Source organism: Callorhinchus milii, unplaced genomic scaffold (assembly GCF_018977255.1).
Source record: "Callorhinchus milii isolate IMCB2004 unplaced genomic scaffold, IMCB_Cmil_1.0 Scaffold1, whole genome shotgun sequence".
Taxonomy (NCBI): Eukaryota; Metazoa; Chordata; class Chondrichthyes; order Chimaeriformes; family Callorhinchidae; genus Callorhinchus; species Callorhinchus milii.
The window spans coordinates 90,039,759-90,061,221 of record NW_024704742.1 but is presented as its reverse complement, the minus strand read 5'-3'; the positions used below and the strand labels follow the sequence as shown (position 1 = coordinate 90,061,221).

General features: G+C 40.4%; 1 protein-coding gene across 1 annotated transcript in view; it reads left to right on the top strand.

Annotated features, from left to right (window-relative positions):
* LOC103178080 (ADAMTS-like protein 1) overlaps positions 1–21,463 on the top strand; it is a 162,562-nt gene that overhangs the window by 30,944 nt on the left and 110,155 nt on the right. Inside the window, exons 3-8 of the mRNA XM_007892594.2 lie at positions 1,748–1,984; positions 7,806–7,932; positions 12,267–12,341; positions 14,597–14,754; positions 19,086–19,197; positions 20,383–20,521. Coding sequence (XP_007890785.2) covers positions 1,748–1,984; positions 7,806–7,932; positions 12,267–12,341; positions 14,597–14,754; positions 19,086–19,197; positions 20,383–20,521 — 848 coding nt within the window. The remainder of the gene's footprint in view (positions 1–1,747; positions 1,985–7,805; positions 7,933–12,266; positions 12,342–14,596; positions 14,755–19,085; positions 19,198–20,382; positions 20,522–21,463) is intronic.

The following is a 21,463-nucleotide window of genomic DNA, read 5'->3' as shown; positions in this document are numbered from 1 at the left end:
ATATTTAATACACATTTGCCAAATGGTAGCCCGGGTTGGCATTTTAAAATCTGAATTTCCTGCAAACCTTGTTAGACATTGCAACAATTTGTGTAGACTGTTTAATCTACAACATCATGACACAGTGCACAAGAATTTGCAATCATCAGAATGAAAGGAAATCATAAAACATTATACCGTATATTGTCCAATTTAGTGTATATGTAAGACAGTCTAACAACTTTTATGTCCTGCAAAGCTCTGGAGAACGATTTCCCCTGAATCATCTACTTAATCCACGACTGTTTGTGGGACATTGCTGTGTGCAATTGGCTGCCGCGTTTCGCCCATAAATATACAGTTAATTCACTTTACAGTAAATTCTGTGAAGCGCTTTGAGACATCTCAAGGACATGATAAGGCGCTATATCAAATGCAAGGATTATTATTATTATACCCTCATATTTCTTCCACAATGCAAGCATAACAAGTGAAGATGTTATGCAAATATACAAAGATGTGTAAGAAGGAGCAGTAAATTTGTGGTAGTGATGTGAGCCGTCCTCCTGACATGGAAGGCTCTACATCAAATGCAAGAATTATTATTTTTAAGGTATAAACATGTCACAATAAAGACCATAAATAGTTTAAGAATGGAACTAATGGTACTGACAGTTGGTGTGACTATTAGTATAGTACAAGGCTGTTAAACAACTTTGGCAGTTCTGTAAAGACTGTCAAGGTCAAGCAAATCTGAACTTTTGTCCCATTGTATAATAAATTATAATTTGTTGATTCCAGCAACTCTTCTTTCAGTGGTACTTGGGCCTGTTAACTCTATCTATGTCAGGCTTATCTCTTGTCAAAGCCAATAAAGTACAGATGCTACTCTTCATGTAAAAAGATATTTGTGTAGAGAAAGATGTATTAAGGTACGGAGGACCGCAGAACTGACTTTTGTCTAAGAGAAAGAAATTTGTGGATGAAAGCAGGAATAGCTTAAAAGAATGTTTTAGTTAAAAGGACATGCCCTATCATCATGCAAGTTCTTTCTACATCAGCCTTCAGGACACTTCTACCAACAGCTAAACAGCCTTAAATTAACAATGGGCTGAGAGTTGTACAAAATGACAGAATGTTTGTGTGGAATTTCACTACCCTCTCCCCTCATTTGATTTCAGCTATTTCTTAAGTGAGTTCAATGTTTTGGCCTCTACCACCCTTCCTAGCAACCAATTGCAGCTATTGATTTACTCTCTGATATTCTGGAAATACAAGATCTTGTGTGCTGAAGGCCTTTTTTCATCCAAACCTCTTTTGTGATTGAAATGTAATGACTTTTGTGATCCCAGCGATTGTTTTTGAGCTGGGTATACATTTCTTTTGACAATTTAAAAGTTTAAAAGTGGGTGGGTCAGTAACCAGAGAACACAGATTTAAGATAATTGACAAAAGAACTGAGGGAAGATGAGAAGAATTTTTTTTAGGCTGCAAATTACTATCTGGAATACACTGCCTGAAAGGGTGGTGGAAGCACATTCAATAGTAACTTTCAAAAGGGAATTAGATATTTATTTGAAAAGAAAAAAAATTGCAAGGCTTTCGGGAAAGAAAGGGGAAATAAGACTAATTGGACAGCTCTTTCAAAGAACTGACACAGGCACGATGGACTGAATGGCCTCCTTCTATGCTGCAGGATTCTATGATTAGTTATTGTCTGCAGAATGGTTCTGATCATCATTTTTCTATCTGTTCCTATTGCACCTAGACTTGCCCTCCGGAAGCTGGTGACTTTCGTGCCCAGCAATGCTCGGCATACAATGATGTAAAGTACCAGGGACAGTACCACGCTTGGCTTCCAGTGTACGATCATCCGGACAAGCCCTGTGCACTCAAGTGCCAGGCAAAGGGAACGACACTGGTTGTGGAGTTGGCACCGAAAGTACTGGATGGTACACGATGTTACACAGAAACACTGCACATGTGCATCAGTGGGAACTGTCGAGTAAGTAGCTCTGCCATTTATGAGTGTCCTATGTTACAGCAGGCAGCATGCCAATGATGCGTTACTGCTGAGAATAATATGTTACAGCATTAATGTTTGATCAGTAAAACGATTATTTGCTCCTTCCTTCTTATGTCATTACTTAACGTCTTTCTGCTCTCTGTAATGCCCATCAAAGCTATTTATCATCTGGAGTGTTTTACCTTTTCCTTTTTTCTTAACATCCTCCACAAATTTTGGGATTTTCCAATTGAGGCCGTTGCTAACCTGCTTTGAAATGCATTGTAATGAAATTGAGGGATTGTCCTATTTAATTTCACCAATCCCCTGCTATGCATATATATAATGCCTGGCTCCCTGGTAAATGCATTTGGGGGAGAAATTCCACCTGGATCTAGATTTATTTATTTTTCTTAGCATTTCAGACCATTCTCGATTTGGTAAATGTTTTCAATTTAGTTTCAACTTTGAAATCGGTTTTCCGTAGTTTCTTTAAAGCACTTACATAAAAGTGTCTTCAAAATTAAGTAGTATATTTGAGAATTTGCCAAATTCTGTGCACTCTGAAATGCTAAGAAAATAGAACAAAACTTAGCACAAATGCAATTTCTATCCCTAGATTGTTATCCCCACTGGAATCAGACATCATGATTGTGTAAAATATTAATATGAGAGATCATTTAGAAAGAATGTCTCAACACATTGATTTAAAAGTGTGTGTTTCATTCTGGTGCTACTTAGTAGAATGGTCTAAATTTCGTTTTGGTCAGCCAGGTATCTGACACGTGGGAACCCCATCACCATGTTTAAGAGTACCCAAACCAGATTGTGAGTACCAAATAGGCATGCCACATGCATATGGAAATATCCCTATGTCTTAGAATGAAATGCATACTCTCTCCATGGAGGGACGCATCCTGCTTACCTAATTCTAGAAAGTATTAGATGCAGGTTGGGTAGAGCCAAAACTTGGGGAACCCAGAGTGTACAATGGGGTACTGCTGGAGTCTAACCAGATAAAACTCATTGATATTACTGTCCGGCTAGCTTTCCATCTGCTTCTCCAGCTAGGACCACTCTACCTGTTAGGGTTTCGGCTTGCAGGGTTAACAGGAGCTCGGTGGGATGTCTCCCTGCCCCCAGTGACTGGTTTGCCCTTCCAGGTCCTGCCAATGAGCCAGGCTGGCTGTGCTATCATCAGCAGCCCTGGAATACTGCGGACCCGCCAGGCTCAGGAACCAGACTACTGAGACCGCCACAGAGGGCTGACTCGATTCTGACATTCCATTGCCAGGCATGTTGCCAGACCTGGACACTAACTGCCTTCAAACAGAAAAAATATATGTACGGTTGCTTATCATTTATCATTTTCTTTCTCTTTAAAATATAAGTTACATTTATATTGCCTTTTATGTCAGGCCGACGTCTCAAAGCTCACTCTCTCTTCCTTTCATGCTGGCAGGTTATTTAGATCAATAGCCCGTATAAACGTGCAAAAGAAACTCTCCTTTTTCATTGGTATTACCTACTTCTGCTTGTGAGTGGAAAATCCAGGCATTGCTCTGTGTCCCCTTGTCTGCTTTTCCTCCAGTCTTTTACCCGTTTTTGATCAAATGCAATAATAATGAAAGCCAACTAATTCCCGTGGTAATAATCACTGCAACACGTTCTTTATTTTTACAATGAGCGATTGATTTCAGCCGATCCATGGTCACATTATTTTGTGGTTTTAAAACTGTCAAACTGATTTCTATCAGGAGTGAATACCTCCATAATCGCGATCATCTGCAATTACTCCTAACATTCTCCAGAGTAACAGTGTGGATAATAGCTCCCTTTTGGTCTCCAAGAGCTACTCCCTGACTTAAAATGCCTCTAAAGTTGACATCTTAAATCTGCTGTAAACTGGTAATCTCTCTGAGGGAGAGACGTTAGTATTTAAAAGTCACTCTGGACTTTATAGCACTTTTCTTTTTTTAATAGGCCCTCCAGAGTGCCATTTGACAAAGTGTAAATTACACTTTGCAATTTAGTCTGTCACTCTAACTTGATGCAGTTTTTGGCTCCTATTTAGTCAAGTTGGAGGGAGAAATGGGCTCAGGATTTCTTCCTCAGCATTTTTGGATTTATAATGATTGCCGCAAACTCATTGTTTTAGTAAGAAACTGAGAAATGGCTGAACCAAACATAACCTCAGAGAAGCAGTTGTTTTGTGTATGTAATCTTTCTTGAGATGAAAGTTATAAAATATATCCACTACACATCTCATGTCTTTAAGTAATTCAGGAAATGTTTGTTCAAATAATATTTCGCCCAGTGATTTTGTGAACAATTAATTTTGCATAGATACAATCAAACACTGTAAACTTATCAATGCATCTCTTTTCCACATATTTTCACAGAAAAATCTGTTCCAGTAGGGAGGGAGGTGTGCCTGGGTCAGTTGGGGTAACGGTTACCATTGGCAATGCACCTTTAGATGCTATTGTGTTTTGGTGTCATTTATAAAATATTCTGCAGCTACAATAACTTGGCAGAAAGAGTTCAGAGGTCTGGAATACCATCAAGTCTTAGCCTGCAAGACCATCGTCTAATAAAGGAAGATCACACAGAATTGTTGAAAATTCTTAAATTCTGTCTTATTTTGGAATCCGATTTCTTGAAGAAATATGTAAAACCAGTTTCAGTATCAAGTTTCTCCCAGTGTTCTGGCCAACAATCCCCTGATTGGTCTTTCACTTAATGGCTATTTGTGGGACATTATGGTGTGCAAATGGGCTGCCAAATGAAGCACTTCGAGGCATCTCAATGACATGATAAAGATTAAATGCAAGGATTATTATATATAAAACATCAACTGCAAGGATTATTATATATGACTGAATTTAAGATTTCCCCAACATTCTGCAGCATTTTAAATTTTACAGTCTTACCAGGCTAAAACTAGGTGGAATTTCTGGCCTCTCAGATTGTTTTCCTGGTGTGTTTATGGATCCCTGGTGCTGTTTTTAGTCTGCTTATTAATAGAGTGAGTGCACATATTCGAGGCTTGTAAATAATAAGTAGCGTATGTGTACAGTGAGTGCACAGAGGTTACTCAGCTGAGATGCAATGTGGATATTGCAAATAATTGCATCTCTGTGGGCACTTTCAATTCAAGGCAACTCATTCCTGTGAGAATAAAGCAAACATAAATTATCCAGGAATATTTTTTGGTCTGCTGAACACGCAGTGGGATATAACTTGCGATGATATCTAACAGGATTTCTAGATTAAGGAATTCAAGTTAGGACTCCTTTTAGCAACAGGACGTATGTCATGACGACTCGCTGCAAATCTGTCTTGATTCGAATGTTAGCCTGGCTTAGTTGGTAGCATTTTTGCCTCTGGATCAGAAGTTTGTGGATTCAAGTCCTCAAGGCTAAACTGGCACTTAAGTGCTGTACCAGAGGAATTCCACATTGTTACAGATGCCATCCTTTGAAAGCAGACCACATAAGAGCGGACTTTCCCCAAAGTCACACGATGAACCAGTAACCCGGTAACAATCCCAATTTCCACGACTGAGATTTCTTATAATAAAGATTTTTTATTAAGAATACTGCTATGAAAAACATGTGCAGTGTTGGTTTCCTTTTCTAAGAAAGGATATACTCGCCTTAGAAGGGGTGCAACATAGGTTCACTAGGTTGGTTCCTGGGATGAGTGGGTTGACCTATGAGGAGAGGTTGAGTAAACTAGGCCTATATTCTCTAGAATACAGAAGAATTAGAGGTGATCTTATAGAAACCTATAAGATTCTTAAGGATCTTGACAGGATAGATATTGTGAGATTGTTTCCCTAGAACTGTGTTGAGAAAACATTTCTTCACTCAGAGGGTAGTGAATTTATGGAACTCTCTATCCCCAGAAGGCTGTGGATGCTCAGTTCTTGAATATATTCAAGACTGAGATCGATAGATTTGGGGGATAGGGCGGGTAAATAATAATAATAATAATAATAATCCTTGCATTTGATATAGCGCTTTTCACGTCGGGAGGACGTCCCAAAGCGCTTCACAGAACACACTGTAAAGTGAATTGACTGTATATTTGTGGGCGAACGCGGCAGCCAATTGCGCACAGCAATGTCCCACAAACAGTCGTAGATTGAAAATGACCAATTTATTATTGCTTTGTTTTTGGAGGGATTATTATTAGGCGTGTGGAGTAAGGAAACTTGCCCAAGGTTTCGCCCTCTGCCTGGAATTGAACTCAGGTCTCTCACTTGCAAAGCGAGTGCTCTAACCACTGAGCTACAGGATGGAATTCGGTTAGAAGATCAGCCATGATCTTATTAAATGGCGGGGCAGGCTCTAGGGGCCAAATGGCCTACTGCTGCTCCTATTTTTTATGTTCTTTTACCATTGTCACATTTATTGATTATGTGGTAATTGAGAAGAACCGAGCCTCTCTTCAGTGTTATTTATTTCTGGATTACCTGAAAGCTAAGGTTCTGTTATACAGTAAAACTCGCATAAGTCTTATCTTTATAAATCTTATAATTGCCCAAGTCGTACATTCACCCAAGGCCCATTCAGTTTCCTATCAAAATCACTTAGACTACTCGCATTAAACACCTCTTAACTTGGAATGGTCGCTTAGGTACCCTCCATTACTCCCTCAATTACCAACTGCCTGGAGTCATTGGAAATGCCACCTAACCATTTGACACATGCACACCTACGCAGAAGAACTTCATTCCCTGCGATTCAATGTAATTCCAATGCTTGCCAATAAATGCACATGCGGCGAAGTGTCAAGACCCTTTGAGTTGCAAAATGTAATTTTGACCCATCACCGCATGTGTACTTACCGGCTTCATTACATTGTACATTCACAATGTATTTTGTTGGTTAAAATGCCCTGCTTGTCGGCCTTCCCAACTCCTCCCTCCACAGGCTGCAGATAATCCAGAACTCTCCAGCCCATATCATTTCCCGCACCAAACTCAGTGACCCCATCTCCCCCACTCTTGCCCGACTCCACTGACTCCCTATCCTTCAGAGGATCCAGTTCATGATCCTGGTCCTCACCTACAAAGCCCTCCATGGCCTCGCCCCACCCTATCTCTGTGACCTCCTAATCCCCTACCAACCCGCCTGCTCCCTCCGCTCAACCGGCTCCAGCCTGCTCCACCCCACCATAGCGGAGAGCCTTCAACCACTCTGCCTCCAACCTCTGGAATTCCATCCCCCAATCCCTCCGCCTCACCCCCTCCTTAACCTTCTTCAAGTCCCACCTCAAAACCCTCCACTTCGACCATGCCATCGGCCACCCCCCTTCCCCTCCCCTCCCTTCTCCCTTCTCCCCCTCTGGTCCCAGCTCGGGTCTGAAATGATGTACACTGTCCAGCGCCTTGGGATGTTCTCCTGATGTGAAAGGCACTATACAAATGTCATCTTGTTGTTGTTGTAAATTGGATTTTCTGTGACTTGTACAGTTTGCCTGCAACTTGGACTTTGCCTAAGTCGTATTAAATGTTACGGTCCCGACTGGTACGATTTATGTACTGTATACACTTACTGTATACACTTTTCTGGGAAATGTCCAGTCTCCAAGCCCAGATGCGTACATATGTTGTACCTTTGCTGCGATGTGATGTTGGTTTATGCCAGGATCACATCGCAGCAAAGGTACAACACGTGTAAGCATCTGGGATTGGAGACTGGACGTTTTTTTAGAGATTGTCAAAGCAGTAATCTATCTGCATTCTACAGTGCAGGTAAAACATGCAATCAGACTGAACTAACAGTCTCCCACACAATGTTGTTTCTGGCAGGTTGTTGGCTGTGATCACCAGCTGGGAAGCAGCGCCAAGGAAGATAACTGCGGCGTCTGCAGTGGCGATGGTTCCACATGCAGGCTCGTCCGTGGACAGTACAAATCTCAAGTGTCAGCGAACAAATGTAAGCATTACCTGAGTCTATTGAGAAACCATCTCCCTGTGCTCTCAGAACAAAGTGACATCTGATCACCTCAGCTGGAATGAGCTTCAGCTTTCCAGATTTGTGTCAAGATCTGAGTAACAAGCCATCGGAAACTAGCTTCTCATTACAGAGTACTTGTTTGGCTCAGTTGGTGACACTTTTGTCTCTGGGTCGAAAGATTGTGGATTCAAGCGCCGCATGGGGATTTTGAGTTCATTATCTAGGCTGACGTTTTAGTATAGTACTAGAGAGAGATTGTCAAAGCAGTGTTAAACTAGGGTCCCATCTCCTGTTCAGGTACATGTTAAAGATGCCATGACGCTATTTGAAAAGAGAATGGAGTTTCTCTCAGTGATCCTGACCAATGATCCCCCAGTTAACTTGATTATTGAGTCATCTCGAAGACGTTAAAAGGCGCTTTATCAAATGCAAAGATTATTATTATCACTATCCTCTTCAAAGCTTGTTGGGTCTTGGTGTGCTTAAATTGGCTGCCGTTTTTGCCTACATGTACACACTGCATTTGACAGCAAAATGAAGTGCTTTGAGTCATTTGAACATTATAGGCACCATATTAAACAAAGGAGTATTTGGCGCTGCCCTTTGGTAACATCATCCTCAAACATATGGAAATCCATATGGAAACTGATGATGCCCAACTCTACCTCTCCACCACTATCGCCATCACCCTCCATTGCAGGATGTTTTTCTTGCATCAAGTCTGAACATCTACAAGACTGAATCCAATGTGTTTGGTTCTCAGCAACAACTTCGGTTCTGATTACATCAAACTCCATGACTGCTCACTCAGCCTATAGTGGGTTTTGTAACTTTGACATTCAGCTCACTTCAGGTGCACAATATAAAGAGATGAGCTTCAACTGATCCAAACATCTATAGCTCAAATTGTCTTCTATGCGAGATCCACACTCGTGTTATTTTCAGCCTCCATTGGCAAAACCTCAGAGCATCAAGCTTAAGATCCTTGTCCCAGTTTTCAAATCCCTGCATTGGTAGTCTCGCCCCATAACAACACAACAACAACAAATTACATTTGTTAGGTGCCTTTCATGTCTCTACCAATGCAACAATTTCCATCCTTGCATTAAGGCCTCCACACACCACTTTTCTGACTCTTTGTGGAACTATTCCCATTCTCTTTGCTCCACTCTTGATGGCTGAATCTTCAGCCACTGTGTCTGTGTTTTTTTGTACTCTCTTCTGAAATGACTTTGTCTCACTTCCTGTCTCCCTGTCTTGAAAATCCTTCCACAAAAAAAACATATTTCTTTGGTTAGCATCTTTAACTTTCTAATTTCATTGCTCAGGATCCAGTGCTGTTTGTCAAACGCTTTCAAGTGTTCGTTTAGGTGAATGGCTGCATACAAATGCAAGTTATTTTTGTCCTCTTTCTAATATATTGATTCATCTATAAAATAGACAACTGGGAGAAATGCCAAGAATGCAATCAGCCATTTTCATAATAATAATCCTTGCATTTCATATAGCATCTCAACATGACATAACGCACTTTATAGAATATACTGTAAAGTGAATTGACTGTATATTAGGTGAATGAAATATGACAGCCAATTATGAACAGCAGTGTCCCATAAACAGCTGTGGATTGAGTGATCAAATTATTATTTTTTTTGAAGGGATTATTACCGCCAGAAAGCTAAAAATGAGATTTATGCATTTGTAGCTCCTTAGATAATCTGGTGATTAGGTTTTCCTTTGAACTAAGCACATAAATTTGGTCCTGATAATCAAAAGATTGGTGAAAGATTCCTCAAGTTACAATTTTTTAAAAGAAAAAATATTTGGTCGGCCACATGTAACGACACATGTGGAAACCCATCACTATGCTTAAGAAAATCCAAACCAAGTTGAGATTTCCATGCTTCCCACCTACACATGGAAATCCCAGATATAAATAGTTGGAATGAGGGACGCATCCTGTTTACCTAATTCCGGAAAGTATTAGGCCCAGGTTGTCAAGAGCCAAGGCTTGAGTATGCATTGGGGTACTGTTGGAGTCAAACCAGCTCCTACCGATGAGCCAGACTGGCCGTGCTGTCAGCCAGTTTAGTTCCAAGGAGACCTCGCTTACCTCCCCCCCACCCCAAGTTGCTAAGATCTCAACAAAACACACTGTCATTTCACTTTTCAGTTTATCCTCTGAGAAGCTTTGCGATGTCCTCCAATGATATTAACCTTAACCCTAACCCTCACGTCCTCCCAACGTGAAAAGCACTGTACCAAATGCAAGGATTATTGTTATTATCCAAATTCCTCCCTTTGCATGCTCATTTAACTCTTTCTTTGTGATCTCCTGTGGTCCCATTGACTCTCTCTGCTCCACCAACTCAGGCCTGCTTTGGTGGGTGAGCTTTCAGCTTCTTTGCACCTGTTCTCTGGAACTCTCCATAAAACTCTGCACCTCATTCATAGCCTCTGAGTTTTTAAGACAGGTTCCGTTTTCAGAAAGCTCTGTATAACTGCAGTTAAATAGGCATGGAATTCCAGCAATTATACCAGCAGCTCAATATTCCACCTCCTGTAAAAAAAAATTAGGGCAATTGATGAAATTGCATCCATTTACCTTGTTAAGGCCTTGCTGAAGGCTATTGAAGAAGGCACTTATCCCAAATCCCACAGCCAAGAGGCCACATCTAACCAGGATTGACTTTGAGTAAGTGAGATTTTAATCATGGCTGAGCTGATGTCAGGCAGTAATAATAGTGTGCCGCTGTGTTGTTTTTACTAGCTTCTGCTCCTTATAATAATAATCCTGGCCTTTGATATAGTACCTTATCACGTTGTTTAGACGCCTCAAAGCGCATCACAGAATATACTGTAAAGTGAAATGACTGTATATTTTGTGGGTGAAATGCGGCAGCCAATTGCACACACCAGTGTCCCACAAACAGTCCTGGATTGAGTGACCAAATTATTATTAATTTATTTTTTTGATATCCGCCAATCGACTAATAACCGGGTTCCAATTTACTGCTTTTGCCCTGCCTGGGATTTGAACCCAGGTCTTCTTGTTTGCGAGGCGAGTGCTCTCACCACTAAGCTACAGGACTCCTGGCTGAGGAGGAATGAAAGTGTGTTGAAGTCTCTGTCCCAAATATTCCTATTGTAAGTGCATGTCAAAAGAGTCCAATCTGTGATGTGGTTAGGTGAACAAGCACAGCTTGTTTATAAGGCCTGGAAATAAAGGCACAACATATGCAAACATTTGTAGGTGCCTAATAGAAAGTCCATAAAACAGTAAGAGGTTAACATAGGCAGAGAGAGCACAACCCCCTCGATCTCCCCCTCTTTCTCCCCCTCCCTCACAAAAAAACAGGAGACGCAGTAAAGTGGAAAGTTGCCTAATTAAAAGGCTGGAGTCTGCCAGACATCTTTGCGTAATTGTCTTCCTATTGCTGGCACAAATGGGAGCTTGTGTCTGGGAAAAGTTTTAAGACAGATACAGGCTGGAATTGAAGATTGAATCAAAACGCTGAAGCAAGGGAGAAAAGAGGGAGAGGATGAATTGATTAGACTGGATCGCAGAATATACAAACAGTAAGCAGGAACCCGCTTGTTAGTCAATTGGCAGATAGCTTTTCTGGGGGTAATAATCCCTTCAAAAATAATAATCATAAATTGGTCACTCAATCCACGACTGTTTGTGGGACACTGCTGCGTGCAATTGGCTGCCGCGTTTCGCCCACAAAATACACAGTCACTACACTTTACAGTACATCCTGTGAAGCACTTTGAGATGTCTCAAAGACATGATAAGGAGCTATATCATTATTATAATGGGGTTACATTCACAATATTTCATAACCCATTCGATTGTCACACTGTATTGGTTGTCAATAGAATGTTTCTGCTCCGACACTGCCCCCAATTGTGGATATTGGCATTTGAGGCGAGTTAAAAAACAAAACAAAAAAACAGGCCACTGAACTATACCAGACATTGTCCTATGTAACAGTGAACAAATACTGTTTCAGAATTAACATTGAAGCCAGGCTAGTGGTGAGATGTCTGGTAAGATGGAGCTGAATTAAATCACAGTTGCGAGTCAGACTGAAGAGAAGAGGCAATGTTCAGTTCCACGGTCATTGTTCAGGAAAAGATGGAACTGTGCAAATCTGTTTTTATCACATTGCTTCTTAGAAATGTCACAAATTTTACCCTGTAATTGAATCCAATAACATGTTCGAAGCAGAATCATGAAGTCACACTACCTGCACTTCGCTAAGATTGATTTTCCAGAAAAAGTCTAATTCTTAATATTTCTTTCCCAGTGGATGACACTGTCATTGCTATTCCATATGGAAGTCGGCACATCAGGATTGTGCTCAAAGGCCCGGACCATCTGTGTAAGTAGACACAGATTTTTAGGAATGAAACTCTTTAACTCTTCTGTTTGTTGCCATATTTTTGAGATCATCCTTAATGATGTAATGGAAAACATTTACCAATAATCAGAAACAATCTGCAAGTTGAAGTGAAGCCTGTGATATCTATATGTAACATCTGCTGAAACATACATCGGCCTCTCTTTTTTATGATCCCATTTGCTGCTGGTTGTGAGAGCAGAATGATTCTTTCTGTATTTTAATGTTGACGTGTGTGACAGTGGTAGATTTGGGTTGATTGACTTGGAACTGAACTGGCTCCAAGGTGACATGTTTGGCACTGGAATGTCAGAATTGAGCCAGCTCTCTGTGGTGGTCTTGGTAGTCTAGTTCCTAAGCCAGGCGGGTCTGCAGTACTCCAGCGCACTGCTGATGACAGCACAGATAGGCTGGCTCATCGGCAGAAATTGGAACGGCAGACCAGTCACTGGGGACAAGGATTCTTCCCATTTGACTTCTGTTAACCCTGCAAGCAAAAGCCCTAATGGGTAGAGTGCTCCTAGCTAGACAAGCTTGCCAGACAGTGCTTTCAAAGGCAAGCAACATGATTTTTCTGTGAAGCGCTTTGAGGCGTCTCAAAGACATGATAAGCCATTATATCAAATGCAAGGCTTATTATTATTATTATTATTTTAGTTGGTTAGACTCCAACAGTACCCCAACACACACTGTGGGCTTACCAACCAACATCTGTGGCCTTCCAGATAGAGAGTGCACTTTCCATTCCAACAATCTATCTCTGGAATTTTTATGTGTAGGTGGGATGCTTGGCTTGGATACTCTTAAGTAATTTGATGTGTCTGATTCTATCTGCCAGTGTAAAATGCAAATTAACTTGATACACAATGTCACAGTGTAAACTGTATAGTAACTGATGTACAGTGTTACAGTGTAACCTCCAAAGTCACTGATTGACACAGTGTAAACCGTGATCTTCAGTGTTGCAGTGTAAATTGTACATTAACTGATCTACAGTGTTAGTGAAACCATGCAGTGCTTGATCTTCAGTATTACAGTGTAAACTGTACAGTAACTGATCTAGAGTTACAATGTAGCCAAATTGACAGATGAAAATTGGTTCTACAATATGGCAATTCAGGTGGCCTTGACCATGCACTAAAATGGACTGAACATGTCTTCAAAAGTAAAATGAACTTGTTTCACAGCTGTATGACAATGCTCGTGCATTTGACTTGAAACTTCATTTGTGGGACAGACGACTGCAAAAAATCAACTTCGTACAATTCCACTACTTTTGCCAGCAAATTTCCTGGCTTTCTTCCAAATGGCAACCAACATTCTGCATACATCTACTATATCTGAATTGAGTTCTCCAGATGTTTCTGAGATTTTGAAGCGCAGAAAATAGAATTCCCTTTGCCTGGGTTTCCCTTTACCATGGAGGTGGACAATCTACTAGCTCACTTAATGGAATTAATAGAACTACATTGTAATACAGAGCTAAAAAAAAATCTCTGCCATTGGTTTGCCAAAGTTTGCATCTTTTCTGCAATGTGGCATCGTGTTTGAGTTTGTGCTTGTGTGAGAAACTGTTCTCATTGGTGAAAATCACGGTCTTCCTTCCAGTCTACATTGACACAGAAACAAAGGAACTCACTCCTGAAGGTGAACTCACCACAGGCAATGTAACCTGACATTGTACTCACACAGCATCAAAGAGATATCACTGCCTAGTCCTTCAACTTCTAAATACAGCACGACCCTGTTATAATTGTGCGTGAGTTGCTTATAACATGGGGTCCCGTGAACTACAAAACTGTTTGTGGGTTTTCCTGCTCACACAGGAGGTGAAATCAGAGATGGCCATTTTCACAGGGAGAAGCATTGGTGGTGACCATTTTGTTGGAAGTGATGCCACCAATTTCAAGGAAACCAGTTTAACCAACCCCATGGTTCATGCTTATCTACTCATCTGGCCTCCAAGGCCTGAAACTGTTTGACAAGCCTGGTGGCAGCAGTAAAGTTACTGATCTATAGCAATAAGATGTTAACTGTACAATAACTGATCAACAGTCTTACAGTTACTGTCTACCCCAAGTACAGGTTCAGGAAATACTTTATAAGTTCATGATATTGTACTGTGAAAAGTTATTTTTTTGAATCAGTAAATGGCTGCATTTTCAGTATTACTTTGAATTTCTCTGCTGTACAAAAGTGGTGATTGAAAGTTCACTGCATCTTTATTGTATTTTCAGATTTGGAAACTAAGACCCTGCTTGGTCAGAAGGGAGAAAATGACCTCAGTGTTCCTGGAGCCTTAAACATTGAAAACACCAGTCTGGAGTATCAGAAACTTCCAGAGAAAGAGATACTGAGAACAAATGGCCCTCTTGGTGCAGATTTTACTGTTAAGGTAACACTTTCATTCAAGCGATAGTTTCAAATATGGGAGCCACTTTGACCACAGATTAAGCATTAACTTAAATATTTTATTCTTAAATGTTGTGTCTTTTGGACATTTTACTTTCTTTTGGATTCATATCTAGTAACAGTGACAATTCATAGAATCATAGATTTATACAGCAAAGAAGGCCCATCGTGTCTGTGCCAGCTCTTTTAAAAAAGCTATCCAAATCAATCCCCTCTCGCACTCTCTCCCCATAGCCCTGCAAACTTGTCCTCCCCAATTTCAGTTAGCCGTTGGTGATCGGTCCATCTAGTCCAAGGGTTCACAAACTTTCTGGGCTCAAGGCTCCCCCATGACATAAGTCATCTAGACTGAGGACCCCTACTCAGGCTGTATGGACATTCTGCAAGGCAGCAAGGCTTTACCATTGGGAGGGCACAAGCCATCTTGCCTCCAGTGCAGATTGTTGCTATTCCGCAGGCATTCACTGGAATTGTAGAGCCTGACTTGTTTAGAGTGGGTGTGCTTGGAGCCTGATTCCTCCTTGGATGAACTGTACTGTGATTTATAGTGAGCCTGCCTTTGCTTAAAGATTCTTGGGTATGTTAGAGCTCAGTAAGTCGCCTTCTTTGGGGGCACTTATTGGGACCAGCTCAGTCCTCTGCAGAGTGACCTCCTCTACCCGGTGCCTAAAATTCAATATACACTGAAACCCCAACCAGCTGGATCGAAGGGGGATCGATGGATTCTAGATACGTGGAATCCAGTAAGCTAGGGGTTTATTTAAAGTCTGTCTTCTAGATGAGATTGTTTTCTCACTGTACATTTTATTCAACAAGAGTCAAAACTCAGCTCTACAGAACAAAACAATCACTCAGAGTAATTATACTTCAGCTCTTTTGGCAGCATCTAGACATTTAAAATAGGTGTGCAGCGGATATGGCTGACAAGTACCTCAATTCGAATTACCCACCCTTGCCCCATATCCCTTGAGGGATCCAGCATCCACAGCCTTTTGGGGGTGAGAGTTTCCGATTTCCATTACCTTTTGCGTGAAAAACTGCCTGTAATAATCTGTACCAGTGATGTCCACACAGTAATTAGATGAATAATTTGGCTAGATTTTAGTCAGTCCATTAATTTTATCTTTATAACTTTAAAACAATAGTCACTTTCATTTCAAATCACTTAGATTATTACAGTGTGAGGTGCTACCCTGTGTGGAGGGTGCTATATAAGTGCAATTTGTTGTTGTTTTAATATGATTTATAATATTAACCAGTATTGGTTAATGTTATAAATCAATTATAAGTATCATCCTGGCATGCAGTGGAACGCAAGCATTATTATTATAATATTTTGTAAGCATTTTGTTTATTTGACCTGTAAGGCACTATATTTTTATTGGTTGTTATTTTTATTATCTAACAAACCACAAAGCAAACCCCAGTCACCTTGAAAACAAAAACTTTTTCATGTTATATTAGTTGGTAAAAGCCACAGTGTTTTGAATCCGCATTTTCCTGATTGACCTTTATTATTGCACCACCCAGCAAATTCACAAAAACACATGCATTTCTCTTGGCTTTGATGTCAACAAATTGTAAAGGCATCACTTAGTCAGTCATCCATCCAGAATGCCGGAGTGTGTGGGGGGAAATTCCTGTCTCCCTGGATTCATCGTTTTTGTTCTTTGCTCTTCTCTAATACATCACTGTCCTTTTGAAGGTAGAATTGCCAAAATCTCACACAGTTTTCCAAATCAATAAAGTCCACACAAGGTTAGGATTCTTGTTTCAACTTATAATCAAATACCCTTGAGGTGCATCCAATATGTTGTTAGACATTATTGATAGCAGGTTTGCATTGACTGGAACCTTTCAGCGAGTGATAAATGAGTCTGCTAAAATCCATTTTCAACTTTGCTAAAGGACGTCTCTTCATCATATCCAAATGTTTCTTGTTTCCTGTTCCAATGTGCATTACTGTAACTTCATCCACATTAAAATCCATCCGACATTTCTGAGTGAATTTGTTTGTTCAGTCCCAATTCCTTTCATTGCTATCTTTTTCCTTATTCTTGCCACTGTTTGCCTTCAATTACACAGGCACAGTAAAATCTCTTGAAGTGCTTTGATACCGCTCAACAGTGTGATTAGGTGTTATATCAAATGCAATAATTATTATTATTTGCTGTTTACTCAATAACAAATTTTGTAATGCTACTTATTAGTAATTAGCTATCTATTTGTAATAATCCTTGTACTTGTATAGCGCTTATGACAAAAAAATGTCTCAAAATCTAGTGACTGTGTATTTGTAGGCAGACACGACATCCCACAAACAACTGCCAAGTTACCTGGAGGTCTGCCGGCCAGGATACTAGGAGAAATTCTGTTTTTCAAGAAAAGAATTTTCAAATAGTCTCATTGAATTTTTAAAGTCCTTCCAACATACAGTGCTTCCCCAATACTACACTGGAGTGTTAGCCTCGACTACGAGGTCAATTCCCACATGGGGCTTAAACCCACAACCTTCCGACCCAAACATGAGAGTGCTAACCTTTGAGCCCAGTTGACACCCTTGATATGCTATAAAAATGCAAATTTCTTCTTTACTTTCTTAACTCAACCTTTTTGCTTCAGGCTTTGACTCCCAACATCACTAGTGTTCTGACATACAATGACTCGATAGCCTTGTCTCACCCTATATTTGTAATCACCTGCAGCCCTCCTCCCTGATAGAAATTACATATTTTGAGTATTACGGCCAGTAAGGTTCCAAACATTTCTGCAGCAATGTTGCCAATTAGATTGAGTTTAGACTCGGAGTCTGATTGACAAGCATGGTGACGTGTATTTGCCCCCTATGTATAGTTACACCTATTTTAATGAGAAATAGTGTTCTACAAATGGCTTCCAGTGATGCTTTTTGTAGGTATGGTGACAGAAGTGGGAATGAAGCCAGAGCAGTGGGGTAACAATGCATACTTTTGAAGGACGGGCCTCAGTATTCAATCTTGCAACCATTGGGAAGTTTTGATTTGCTCAGGGAGGAAAGGGTTATATAAAGTCTGTATTTTAAAAGGGCATTCCTCAGAGAGGTTTAGGAAGTTGCCCATCATGTCAAAAAAATGTACACTTGCAAGCCACTTAAGAAAAGTAACAGGAGACTTCACTTGTGTTCCAGAAGCTTAAATGAATTAGTGACTTTCCCAAAATTCTGCCGACTATTCAGATACGCTTTGAGTCAGCATACTATTAGCAGTAATAGAATAATATCTATCTCAGAGCAACAGTAACTCTATCTAAGAGTTCAAATTATGGCATGGTTTGAAAAGTAATTTGCAATGCACTTTTTCAAAACCGAATCCCATCTAGGTTTTTGCACTTCACCTCCACAAATATTCTATTCAAGTTCAGTATCTTGAATGGCAAACACCCTTACCCACACCATCGCATGATTTGCTATCCAGGTCCCCTCATATCATGAAAGCATCAAGTGACAGGAAGCAAAAGAATGCTCCTTCAATTGCCTTGTATGTAAAGGCATTGTCCAGTACAGCATTAGAATATGGCTTCAATTCAATGTCTATATTGAGTTAGCTGAAACCAGATGGCAGGGGTAGGGCATTACAGTTGGCCGCTGCACACCTATTTTAAACGTCTATATGCTGCCACAAGAGCTAAAGTGTAATTACTCTGAGGGATTGTTTTGTTCTGTAGAGCTGAGTTTTGACTCTTGTTGAATAAAATGTACAGTGAGAAAACAATCTCATCTAGAAATTTCCCCAGGGAGTTCCTGGTACCATACCTGCTTTCCACCTTCGGCTCGTCAGATGTCAAATGACTGGTGACTAACCTGGAGAAGGAGAGGTGGTGGTAAGTGGAGCCTTCTTGGAGTTGAGTCCAAGGTGATGTACTTGACAACAGAATGTTGGAATTGAGTTAGCCCTCTGTGGTCGTCTCTGTGGTCCCAGTTACTGAGAATGACAGGTCCACAGTGCTCCAGGCCATTGCTGATGATAAGCTAACCAGCCTGGCTCATCAGCAGCACTTGGTAGAGCAGACCAGTGACTGGGGCAGGAATGCATCCTACTTGACTCCTGTTAACCTTCCAAACCCCAACATTCTGCGATCCACAAGCCTTGGCTTTTTCCAACTTATGCCGAATACTCTCTAGCTTTAGGAGAGCAGGGTTTCGCTCTCAGGGGAGAGAGTGCATATTCGAATCCAGACACAGGAATATTTGCATGTGTAGATGGCATGTGTATATGTTATACAGAAATCGTTGGTTACAGCATTGCCTGAAGATTACTTTTTGCTTGTCTTTTGCAGATACAATATGCAGGTACAGCGGACAGTTCAGTGCAATATCTCTTTTATCAGCCCATCATCCATCAGTGGAGGGAAACAGATTTCTTTCCTTGCTCTGTGACCTGTAGTGGAGGTAACCATGACTATGCAACTGTTTTTTGTTCCTCTTCCTCTTTGAAAATAGATATAATATAATGCTAATATTAGTTACTGGTTAGATAATAGCAATGTCACTCATGCTGTGTTTATGTTGGATTCTTCATTATATTTAGAATTTTATTTTACTTTGGGACCAGTCTGATAGACAGCCATGATCAGTTCCAGTGCTCTTTATTCCTCTGCTTCTATGTTCCTGGCTATAGAAAAGTGTGGAGTGGGAAGATTGGCTAAACTTCCTGCTCCACAATTCATCTGTTAAAAGTTAAATGCCTGTTACAAGTTCTCTCTCATATCCATCTTAGTATATGTCCATTTTAGATTAGGTCCGTTTTTAGCACATACACAGTTAGGCATACCCATTTTATTATATGCCCACCTTAATACATTCAAGAATACATAAAGAGTACATAAAGGTCATGCCATCTTCAATAGTATTACAAATTGGTCTGTTTAAAATCCTTAAGCATTTCATTGGACTGCCAAAGAACTTTCAATGGGCCATGGTGGGTCGAGCCCACTGTGATTCTCAGTCACTACAGTGAGCACAAACAGCAATGTGCATGAACAGCTCTCCTTCAGTTTTCTTATGAACAAGGTTCTACTGCAATTTATGTTGGCTGAACCTCCACCTAAAATGCATGATTCGCCAAAGGTGTGCTGGACTAACAGAACATAAATATTTGGAGCAACATATTCACGTACAGTTTATTGATAAGAATTGGACAAACACATGCAGTGCCTTTATAGAGTCCAGCGAATTGGGATTATAATAATAATAACCCTTGCAGCCAATTTGTGAGTAGAAATATCGAAAAGAGAGCCATGAGGTGAATACCCAATTGTAGCTGAGAGATAGTTGGCCAATACTCTGGGAGAAACTCTTTTCAAAGGTGCCATTGGATCTTTGATGTCCACCTGAACAGGTCGATGAGACCTTGGTTAACGACCCATCTGAAGGACTGCTCCTTCAGTCCTGTAGCACTCCCCCAGCATTGTGCATTGGAGTGTCAGCAATGCCTTCTGACTCAGACGACAGGGCTACCAACTGAACCAGGATGACACCTAGTGCCATCTTGGATGATCGTAATGGAACTGTGGCATTCATTTCTGTGGCTCTGTTGATGTTGTAAATGTTTCTTTCCCCTTTGCTGTGTGCCAGGGTACCAGTTGACGTCTGCTGAGTGTTATGACTTGCGAAGCAGGCAAGTTGTGGCAGACCAGTACTGTCACTATTACCCTGAAAACATCAAGCCCAAGCCAAAACTGCAGGAGTGCAATATGGATCCGTGTCCAGCAAGGTCAGTGCATCTCAGCCACTAATGTGCACCAGCAAGCAACATTTCTTGAACATTTCCATCCAATACAAAATCACAATGTTCATCTATTAACACATTACTTTACAATGTGAGGTTGATGTGCTTCATATCGTGTTGGACACCAAATGTACAAATAAACATTTGAATCTAGAGAGACAGTGAGAGATAAGAGAATGAGCCAAAATCAACAAAGCCTTTCCTGTTTCTTGCTGTAACAAATTGAAGTTACAGCAGGGTTTGGTTTCTGCATTAGTTCCTCTCACTGTTTTCTAAGCAGAACAATCTCATCTGATACTGTTGACATAAAGTGTGTTAGCTTCATAAAAGACTTCACGGAGACACATTTACTTGAGACAAGAAAAACGTTTGTGCATTAAGCATTGCAAATTGTTTCAGAAATACATTTGTGACTCAGATGTTAAAAGTGAGTTGATGATTTGAGAATAATGTGCTATAAAGAATACACACAACACCCCCACCCTTCCAATCACACATATACACCAATACATACACACACGCAATACATACACACACATAATTATACACACACACATAAATACACACATATGTACATACACACATACACACTATCAGAAATTAATATATCTCTAACAGTTTTTTTAACGATATATATAATTATTGAGGTTCTACAACATTGAATGTTCAATGGCTCTTCAAAATATTTGATGTTTTAGAATTTCAACAATTAAAAATCTATTAAGAAACAGTGCAATTTAGGCTCAAAACAAATGTTAGCCAATTTCTGATAAGGTCATCAGGCAACACAGAGTTCTGGGATTTAAATAGAGAACAAGGAAGTGACGATCTTATAGTGTTGGATTAACCCAACTACAGCATTTAACACTTTCAGTATTTAACACTTTCAATATCATACACTTGTCATGATAATAGTTTCTGAAATTC